Raw genomic sequence first — 9,833 nt, 5'->3', positions numbered from 1 at the left:
CCTGCGCCCCGCGCGCTCCGTCGCGTGGAGTGTCCCGGAAGGCGCAGCGTGGGAACGGGGCGAGCCCGCGGGGCGGGCGGGACACGGCCCGGGACACGGCCCGGGACACGGCCCAGGGACACGGCCCGGGACACGGCCACGGGACACCGCTCCGGGACACGGCCCGGGACACGGCCCGGGACACGGCCACGGACACGGCCACGGACACGGCCCGGGACACGCCTGGGGACCGAGGGACACGGCCCCGCGACACAGCCCAGGGACACGGCCCCGGGACACGGCCACAGACACAGCCTAGACACAGCCCGGGACACGGCCCCGGGACACGGCCACGGACACGGCCCCGGGACACGGCCACAGACACGGCCACAGGACACGGCCCCGCGACACGGCCCGGGACACGCCTGGGGACCGAGGGACACGGCCCGGGGCACGGCAGCGGGACAGTGCCCCGGCACACGGCCGGGACCGAGGGACACGCTGGGGAGCCGCGGCTGGGAGCGCGGAGGGGGCGTGGGAATTGGAAGCGGGGTGTTCCCACGGTGCCGTGCGGGGTCACGGGTGGGCACAGCCCGGGGGGGAAGAGGGATGGCGGTGGGAGATGTGCACGGTGAGATGGAGTGCCCCCATCCCCGATCCGCTCACAGCCCGTAGCACCTTTCACCCCGCTCCCCCATCCACTCAGGAGCAGCCACGCGGCCCCAGGGCAGCCCAGCGGGTTTATTATGGAGGGGACATACAGAACAGCCGTGCCAGCCCAGGGCACCGGGCACCCCGGCACAGCCAGGGCTTGGCACAGAAGCGGGGCCGGGGGGCGAACGCGGGGGCTGTGTCCCACAGCAGGATCCATCCCCCAAGAGCTGCCCCGCAGCACATCCGTCCTCCCGGGCGCTGCCGGTGACCCACGGCAGGATCCATCCCCGCGGGGGCTGGTGGCAGGGACAGAAGGGGATGGCAGGGACAGCGGGATCGGCTCCTTTTGCCCCCTGGTCCATAATGTATATAAATATAGAAGCTGTGTGTATCCATCCTATGTATATATGTACATCGGGGGGCCGTGCCGGGGTGACCGGCACCCCCGTGGCGACCGTCACCGGGGCGCCCGGTCCTTCACTTGAGCCACGCGTCGCTGTAGAGGGAGCGGGCCTTGGCGTGGCGCCGGGACGCGGCGCTGGCGTTGAGCACGGCCACGCTGCGGCGGCTGGAGCTGACCACGTCCGTGACGAAGCCGGCGCAGTCGGAGCAGACGTCGCGCAGGACCGAGCCCTGGGCGTAGATGTGCGGGAATTCCTCCTCCACCCGGCGCCAGCACGGCCCCGAGAGTGAGCTGCGGCACAGGGCACCCCGTCAGCCCCCGCCCGCGGACCAGGAGGAGGAGGGGAGAGCGGGAGGAAAGCTCAGGGACTCACTGGAAGGGCTCCCTCCGGCGCAGCGGCGGGGCCTTGGGCAGCAGCGAGCCCGGCAGGCTCTCGAAGCCCAGCGCGTAGACGGGGATGTGAGCCAGCTTCTTGGAAGGCATCTTCATCTGCAGGAATACGGGAGTCAGGGCAGGATGGGACCGGGACAGGAATGCGATAGGACAGGGTTGGCATAGGGATGGGTCAGAGACAGGTGTAGAGACAAGGCAGGACAGGAGTGCAGTGGGATGGGACAGGGACAAGATGGGGCAAGAGAGGGACAGGGCAAGGGGCAGGGACACAGTGGCACTGCCCAGAGCCAGTCCCTTACCTTTAGACTGCAGGAGCTACAGACAGACCTGGGGACACAGAGAGAGGTGGGTGAGAGGGGCCATTGCAGGGGACCTGCTGCTGCCCTCCCAGCCCTGTGACACAGCACAGCATGGCACAGCATGGCACAGTTCAGCACAGTGCTCACCGTTTGCAGAAGAAACACGACGCGGGCCAGGAGAAGAGAGGAAACTTGGCCCTGCAGCAGCAGCAGACCTGTGGGCAGAATAGGGTGAGCTGGGGGTGGGTGGGGACACATGGCCTCCAGTCCCTCGAGCCCCCTGTCCCCATTCCCACCTTCCCCCTCCGCAGGCTGCTGTACAGCTCCTTGCTCTGCAGGAACTTCTCCATCTCAGCCTTGACCAGCACCCTGCGCACGTTGATCATCTCTTCCACGGTCAGGGCCAGGCTCTCCACAGGGTGGCTGAACTCCTGTGGGAGAGGGGGGGATGTCACACTGGACTATGGCACAGGGCAGAGCCAGAGCACTCCTGTGCCAGGGCAGAGCCTCTGAATATGGGCAGAGCATCCCTGGCATAGGGAGAGCGTCCCAGGAGAGGCACAGTATCTCTGGCACAGGGACACCCCCAGCCACCATGTGTCCTCGTGCCAGGCTGCCATGTGCCCATGGTCATGCTTTCCTGGTGTCCCAGCCCCAGTGTCCCCAGCTGGTGTCCCCAGAACCCACCAGCCAGAGGTGCTTGGAGCTGCTGGCGGGGCCAGCACTGGATCCATCCTCTGGCCTCTCCTCCACAGCACTGAGGGCAGCTCGGGGCACTGCTGGGCCATCTGGCAGCGGGTGGCAGCTGGCGGGGACGGAGCCTGCAGGGAGGGACAGGGAGGCCGTGGCAAGGACATGTTGCCCAACACCGCTGAAAGGCATGGCACAGACCCCTGGGGACAGGGACATGGGCCCCCCTGGCAGTACCTGAGCGGGGCCGGGGCTCGGGCTGCAGCGGCTCTGGCTCCCGAGGCACAGCTTGGTCACCCCCCAGCTGGCTCTGCAGCTGTGCCAGGTCCTGCTCCGAGAAGGAGCGATCCCGCTTCAGCGGCACCTCCGTGGCCGGAGAGTCCTCATCCTGCAAGGCCATGGGCACCGTGTCACCAAGGGCACCCTGGCACCCCCCATGTCCCCCCACCTCTGCAGGTTCTCCCTTGCCTCGGAGAGGTTCATCTCCTCCATCTCGGCCAGGGTGGGCGCCTTGAGCAGGACACGTGGCCGTGGGCGCACAGGCATGGCGCTGGCCGGGCACAGGGACAGCTCCAGGCAGGAGCTGGAGGTCAGGTGGCCGGCACAGGCGTGTGGGATGCAGGGCAAGGAGCTGTAACCTGTGGAGGGAAGGGCTCAGTGCCATCGGGATGGGCACACAGGTGACATAGCACAGTGCAGAGGGGACACTGGTACCTTTCTGCTCCACGGGCCGGAGCTTCCGCTCCTGCCTGATCTCCTCCAGGATCTTCTCATGGAGCGTCCTCTGCTTCTGGGGCAGTGGCCGCAGCCGCCGCTCTGATGCCTGTGGGATGCACAGATGGGACCCCAGGTGTGGCCATGGCTCAGGGATGGCACCCATGGGACTCACCAACACTGTCATGCCAGGGAGGGAGGCCAGTGCTGGCACTCACCTGCTTCAGGGGGGGCCGGGAGCGGATGAAGTCAAGTATGAGCTCGTGGGCATCTTTCTTCACCCGGGGGGGGATGTCTCCATCCACCTGGGGAGGGAAGGGGGTCAGTGCTGGGCTGCAGAGTGGCAGGACAGAGGGTGAGGGGCTGGCACCGTGGCCACGCTCACCATGACCTTGCGCAGTTTGTAGTTGCGGGCGCGGATGTCCTGCATGAGCATCTCGAAGGGAGTGAGCTGGTACTCGGTGGGCAGAGGGTTGAACTGCTTCTCCTGCACCTTCTTCAGCTTCACCCCGTGCCGCAGCTCCCGCATCAGCTGCACCCACAGCCGGGCCTGGGGGGGACACACAGGCACGGCGTCAGCACCCACCCCTGCCCAGCACAGCCCCCGTGCCCGGCACACCGCCGTACCCAGTCTGTGTTGCGCAGGTTGCCCAGCTCTGCTGCTGGCCGCTCCTCCTCTTCCTCATCCTCCTTCAGCTTCTGCAGCAGCTGTTGAGGCACAAGATGCTGTCACCCTGTCCTGGTGGCACTGTGAAGGTCCAGCTGGGACTGTGCCATGGGGCTGCAGCATTGAGGTGCACCCCAATTCCTGATTCCCAGCCAGCACAGAAGTTTGGGAGGGGCTGCACAGCCAAACACTGGCACCAGCAGCCCTGGTTGGGATGGGCAGAGGGGGCACTGCAGCCTCCCCAGTCCCTTGTCACTGCAGGTGGTTTCCTCGGCAGGGCAGTGGTACCAGTGGGACACATGCTCACCTCCTTGGCATCGCGGATCTTGGCGAGGAAGGCCATGAGCTCCACGGTCTCTGCGAAGAGGGCACGGCAGACAGCCTGGTAGTGCGCCGGGGCGCCGGCGGGGTCGGCCAGGCGGGCGGCACAGCAGCGCATGGCCTGACCGAAGGTGCGCACGGAGCGGGGCGGCCCCTCGCCCCCCTCCTCCTCCTCATCCTGCCCCCCGTAGCCCTCGTCGGCCGTGGCGCAGCCGCTGTCCTCGGAGTCGCTGTTGGTCATCAGGTCGATGAGCTGCTCCAGGCGCGGGCTCAGCTCCCGCTCCTCGTTCTCGTCCAGTCCCCAGTCCAGCGCCCGGTACACGGCAAAGCCCAGCGACTGCACCATCTGCGGGGACAGCACCGGCTGGGGACCGCATGTACCCTGGCACCAGCTGTCCCCGCCACCTCCTTGCGGGACCTGTGACTCCCGGGTGAGGGGGGCAGGTGGGCCGTGCCCAGCCCACACCGGGCTGTGATGGCAGGCGGGCACCACCGGCCCCCACGTACCTGGGCTTCGGCAGAGGGCGTCAGCAGCGCGGGCAGGTCTGGGGGAGGAGGGCAGAGTCACCACTGGTACCCATGGCCCCGTGCTGAGTACCCCACCCTGCATCACCCAGGGATGTGGTACCACCCACTCGGGCTGTGGAGCCCCCACCCTGAGCTGCTCACACCCCCAGCTGCTCCTTCCCCCGGCTGAGATCCCTTCCCTGGCTCACCCTGTGCTGTCCTGGTCACAGGGCACGGCTCCAAGGGACAGAGGGCACCTGCACGTTGAGCCCTGCTATCAGGCAGTGCTGGCACAGCTTCCCAGAGGGACATTGCAGGGGCACAAGCACCCGTGTACCCCTCACCTCTGGGGCTGGAGGCAGCTGAGAGCTCTGCACCCATGGGGATTTGCCCCCTGCACCCCTCTGGGATGTGGGCACTGGCAGCGTGGACAGCACAAGTGGCACAAGCAGTGTGGGGACTGGAGCATGGCACACACAGGGAGCCCAGAACATGCTTGTGGGCAGCTTGAACCCTCCTGGCAGCTGCAGGACAAGGAACAGGAGTGGCCTCTGCAATGTCCCCAGGCTCCCGGCTCCATTTCCCTCATCATTAGCTCTGCATTGAGCTGATCAATGCGGCAGCCACCAGGATGTGTCAGTCGTGTGCCAGCCGTGTGCAAGCCAGGACTGGACAGGAAAGGCAGCACAACTGCTAGCCCTGCCATGGTACCATACACAAACCCATCAAAAAAACATGTCCTGGACTGTGCCTGGCTCCCACTGCAGTGCCAGACCCTGGGATGCCACCTGGTGGGTCCCCTGCCAGTCACCAGGGCACAGCTGAGGAGGGAATTCCCATAGGATCGGGAACTGGAGCGGGTCCAGAGGGTGCTGCTGGCTCACCCAGCCTGGATCCAGCCCTGTATCCTGGCAGAGCTGCAAAGCCATGTACCAGGCTGCTGCCACCACCTGCAGTGGCACCCAAAGGCACCCAGAGCCCTCCCAGCCTCAGGCTTCACTGTGAAGGCTTCACTGGTTCATTCCTGGGCAGACGGCTCAGGTGGGCACAGAAGCAACCTGGGAGCAGGCGGTGGCACAGTAGCACTGATAGGTGGCACTGGCAGGTCACACCGGGTCCTGCCCTGCGGTGGCTCAAGGCAGGGTGTGGGGCCATTCCCATGCAGGACCAGTGGAGCCGGTGTGACCACGCCATGCCCAGCTGCCACAGGCACGTGCCATGCCTGTGCGTGTCCCTGCCCCGGGCATGGAGCCACCTGATGCTCTGTCTGTGTCTGCTCAGCCACCGGCACTGAGGACACACCGTGACCCCACAGTGTCCCTGCCAAATGTGAGCGAGGCCACACAGCGACCCCACGGCACCAGGCGCCATCCCCGGTGGCCTTGCTGTGGGGCGAGACAGGTGGAGGCGCTGGCCACGCTATGAGTGCTCCTTGTGGCATCGAGCCACCCGGTGCCACTGCTGGCAGCCAGCCTGGTGACACCCTGGAACCGTCACAGCCATACCTGGCAGTGCAAGCCACTGGGGAAGGATGGCTGGGAGGCCAAAGGTCAGGGATGGGGCTGTCCCGTGTGCCACTCCTGGGCCATGGAGTGTGGGACAAGGTCCCCTGCAGTGCAGAGGTGGGTGATGGGTGCCTGTGGATGTGCTGTGTGGGTGTTTGTGTGTCGGTCCATCTGTCCTTGCTATGTGTCCTGCAGCCCCATCGTGGGTGCCAGGACCACGCAAACACCCACACCTGGCTCCAGCTCACTGGGTCACCTGGGATGCCCAGTGCTAGTGATCTTGCTGGTGCCAGTGCCGGTACCGGTGCTACACCAGTCCCAGACCACCAAGTCACAAGCCCACCCCCTTCCCCAGGCCCCAGGCCACCCCTTCTGCTGATACTGGCAGTGCCAGTCCCCCGTGCCAGGGCCAGGGCTTGGGCTCACCCTCGTCCCTGTCAGTGCTGCCTTCCCGGCTCCCGGTGCTGGGACCGGCCCTTTTTCCTGTCCTGACAGTGTCTCTGGTGACCCCCTGCACTGCTCCCCTGCTGCCGGTGCCTCGATGCATTCCCCCGCTCTCCGGTGCCACTTCCCCTGCCCATCTGCCGCTCCGGTACCGGTTCTTCTCCGCCCCTGCCGGTCCCTGCCGGTCCTTCCCGCCAATCCTTCCCGCCGGGGCCTCTGCGGGTGCCCCCTCTCTGCCGGTAGCCCCGGTCCCTCCGCGTCCCCGACGCTGGTGCAGCACCCCCTGCCGGTGCCGGTAAGTCCCGGTGCCGGTAAGTCCCAGATCCCGCTCTTTGTGCTGGTAAATCCCGATGGCCCGGGTCGGGGTGTCGAGAAGCCCCGGTGCCGGTAAACACCGTAGGCTGCTCCCAGTGCCAGCAAGCACCGGTGCGGGTAAATCCCAGCGCCTCACTGCTGATGCCAGCAAGCCCCGGTACCGGTAAGTTCCGACATCCCAGATCCCGGTGCTAGCTGGCCCTGGTGCCGGTAAGCTCTGGTGCTGCCGTGCCGGTAAGTCCCAGTTCCCCGCTTCTTGTGCTGTTAAGCTCCGGAGCAGGAAAGCTCCGGTGCCGGATCCCAGTGCTGGTAAGCTCCGGTGTCCCTCTCCCGGTGCCTCGCTTTTGGTGCCAGTAAGCCCCGGTGCCCCGCTCCCAGTGTCGGCAAGCTCCGATAAGCCCCAGTGCCAGAACGTCCCGGTGTCCCGGGTGTCCGTGCCGGTAAGACCCGCTAAACCTTGGTAAACCCCGGTGCTACGCTCCCGCGGTGCCGATAACTCCCAGAGCCGGCAAACCCTGGTGCCCCGCTCCCAGCGCCTGTAAGCCCCGGTGCCCTCCGGTAAGCCCCAGCGAGTCGTGGTGCCCGTAAGCCCCGGTAAACCCCGGTAAACCACGGTAAACCCCGGTAAGCCCGGCTTGGCGCTGCCGTCCCGTCCCCCCCCGCGCGGGCGCCGCCCGCTCCCGCCCCCCCGGCGGCGGCGGCCCTCACCGTGCGGCGGGGCGGGCAGGCGGAGGGAGCCGTCGGCGCGGAGGCGGATGTCGGCGGTGCGGAGCGGCGCGGGGGCCACGGGGGAGGCGGCGGCGGCGCGGCAGCCCTGGAAGCAGAGCGCCCAAGCCTGCTCCTCGTTCAGCGGCTGCTCGTAGCACTTCAGCACCTCCTCCAGGGACAGCTCCCGCGGCGGCCCCGCGCCCGCCCGCGCCATCGCCCCATCCCGCACCGCCGAGCGCGGGCGGGGCGCGCCGGGCGGGGGAGACGGGGCGGGGCCGCGCGGGGCCACGCCCCAACAGGCCACGCCCACTCCGTCTCCCCATCCCGCTGGGGCGAGAGGCGGGGCGGGGCTGCGAACGGGAGGGGCGGGGCGATGGGAGAGACCCCGCCCCCCGCCCCGGCACCGGTACCGACACCGACACCGACACCGGCACCGGCACCGGCACCGGCACCGGCACCAGCACCGGCCCCAACCCCGCCGCAGGCTCCCGCCGGGAGGGGCCGCGGCGGCGCCGGGGGACATGGGGCGGCTCGGCACGGCACGGCATGGGGCGGGCCGGGCGGTTCGGGACGGTACGGTGCAGTAACGGTACGGTACGGTGGGGCACGGCACAGCACGGCACGGCGCGGTGAGCTCTTGCAGTCTGGCATGGCGCGGTGTGGCACGGCACGTTATGGTGTGACATGGCTCGGCAGTGTTTGGCACAGCTTGGGACAGAGTGGGATGGGGCAGTGGAGTGTGGCATGGCACAGCACGGCTCGGTACAGTATGGTATGGCTCAGGATGGCACAGCTTGGCATGGCACAACACAGCTCGGCTCCTCATGGCTCAGCAGGGCACACCAGAGCTCAGTACCATGGCACAACTCGGCACAGCATGGCTCAGCACAGTACAGAACAGCTCAGTACTGATGGCATGGCTTGGCTTGGCTTGGCATGGCATGGCATGGCACGGTACAGCACAGCTCGGCCCGCCCAGGCTGCCAGGCTGCAGGGCTGGGAGCGGGGAGTGGTGGCACTGGGTTAACTGGGTGCAGAGTGCAGGGTTCAGGGCACACAGCTGGGCACAGGGCGTGGATTGCGGGGCATGTGATGGGGACAGTGCCTGGCATGGGTGCGGAGCAGTGCTGGGTGACACCCCCGAGGGACACGAGACCCCCCTGTGCCACAAAAGGAGCAGAGTGGCCCTGGCTCAGCCCTGCCCTGGCCCTTGCCCCATTGAGCCCATGCCACATGTGGGGCAGGACATGCAGGGACATGATGGCCTTGGCACCAGGGTCACCTGGGGACACACGAGCAGGAATCGGGGCAGGAACACAGGGTGCCAGTGCCCACGGGAACTCCTGCCAGGAGGCACCTACTTTGTGGGATGCTGGGGGAGCCCTGGGGCACTCGGCTGGGATGAGGAACTGGAAGGGGTCAGGCTGGGACAGGAAAATTTCCTGGAGGGAAGGACAAGAGCTCCAGATGCCAGAGTGTGGTTTGGGCATGGCCAGGAGCAGCAGGAGCTGGATGAAGGTGCCAGGATCAGCTGGAGTCTCTAGGGAGACAATATCCCATGGGAATATGGTGTGTGGGGTTGGCATCCCGCAGCCACTGGGAAAGCCTGACATGAGAGCAGGATCAGCTTTGGGCACCAGCTGGTCCCTTCAGACACACAGGGAGGGCAGGATTGTCCTGGCAGAGCAGAAAGGACAACCAGTGCATGAGAAAGGTCAGAGGGAGCAAATGAACACTCTTGTCATGATGAGCTTCCCATTTCCATGATGGAAGGAGAATAAAACCCTGTCTCAGCTCCATTAACCAATGAGCATAAACTGGGATCAATCCCAGAGCTGTCCTGGCACGGCTGGGACAGGGACAGAGCTGATCCATGGCTGATCACCTGTCCCACATGGCCAAAGAGCTGCTCCAGGGCTGGAGATGTCTGTCAAAGAGCTGGGGATGGAGCAGAAAAGCCTTCAGCACCCATCCCAGAGAACCTGAGCAGTGCCAGCTCCATCTTTGGGGAATAAACAGGGATAATGGAGCTGAGAAACACAGCCCTGCGTGGTTGGAGAAAGGGGAGAAGAGATACGGGTGACCAAGGTGTCCCTGCATCTCTGGGAATGCTCAAATGCACCGTGGCAGGTGGGACAACATTGCAGGGAGTCAGGAGCTTCATCCCAGGCTGGATCCCCGGGGGATCCTGCACAGCTGCAGCCCTGGAGCAGCTCTGGCTGCGGAGCCGGCAT

General features: G+C 66.6%; 1 protein-coding gene across 1 annotated transcript; it reads right to left on the bottom strand.

Moving 5' to 3' along the window:
• Positions 1-13: 13 nt before the first annotated feature.
• On the bottom strand, positions 14-7,851 carry SPIRE2 (spire type actin nucleation factor 2). Its single transcript, XM_063410525.1, has 15 exons — positions 7,600-7,851; positions 4,628-4,665; positions 4,107-4,466; positions 3,760-3,840; positions 3,518-3,682; positions 3,351-3,437; positions 3,133-3,241; positions 2,887-3,056; positions 2,656-2,806; positions 2,416-2,549; positions 2,025-2,159; positions 1,876-1,943; positions 1,729-1,756; positions 1,410-1,525; positions 14-1,327 (listed from the first exon to the last, which is right to left on the bottom strand). Exons 1-15 carry the CDS (start codon positions 7,811-7,813, stop codon positions 1,111-1,113), a joined length of 2,073 nt encoding a protein of 690 aa, XP_063266595.1. The 5' UTR covers positions 7,814-7,851; the 3' UTR covers positions 14-1,110.
• Positions 7,852-9,833: the final 1,982 nt, after the last annotated feature.

This window comes from Prinia subflava, chromosome 13, assembly GCF_021018805.1.
Source record: "Prinia subflava isolate CZ2003 ecotype Zambia chromosome 13, Cam_Psub_1.2, whole genome shotgun sequence".
Lineage (NCBI taxonomy): Eukaryota > Metazoa > Chordata > Aves > Passeriformes > Cisticolidae > Prinia > Prinia subflava.
Note: the sequence above shows the minus strand (reverse complement) of the source record. Positions and strands in the feature narration are given on the sequence as shown.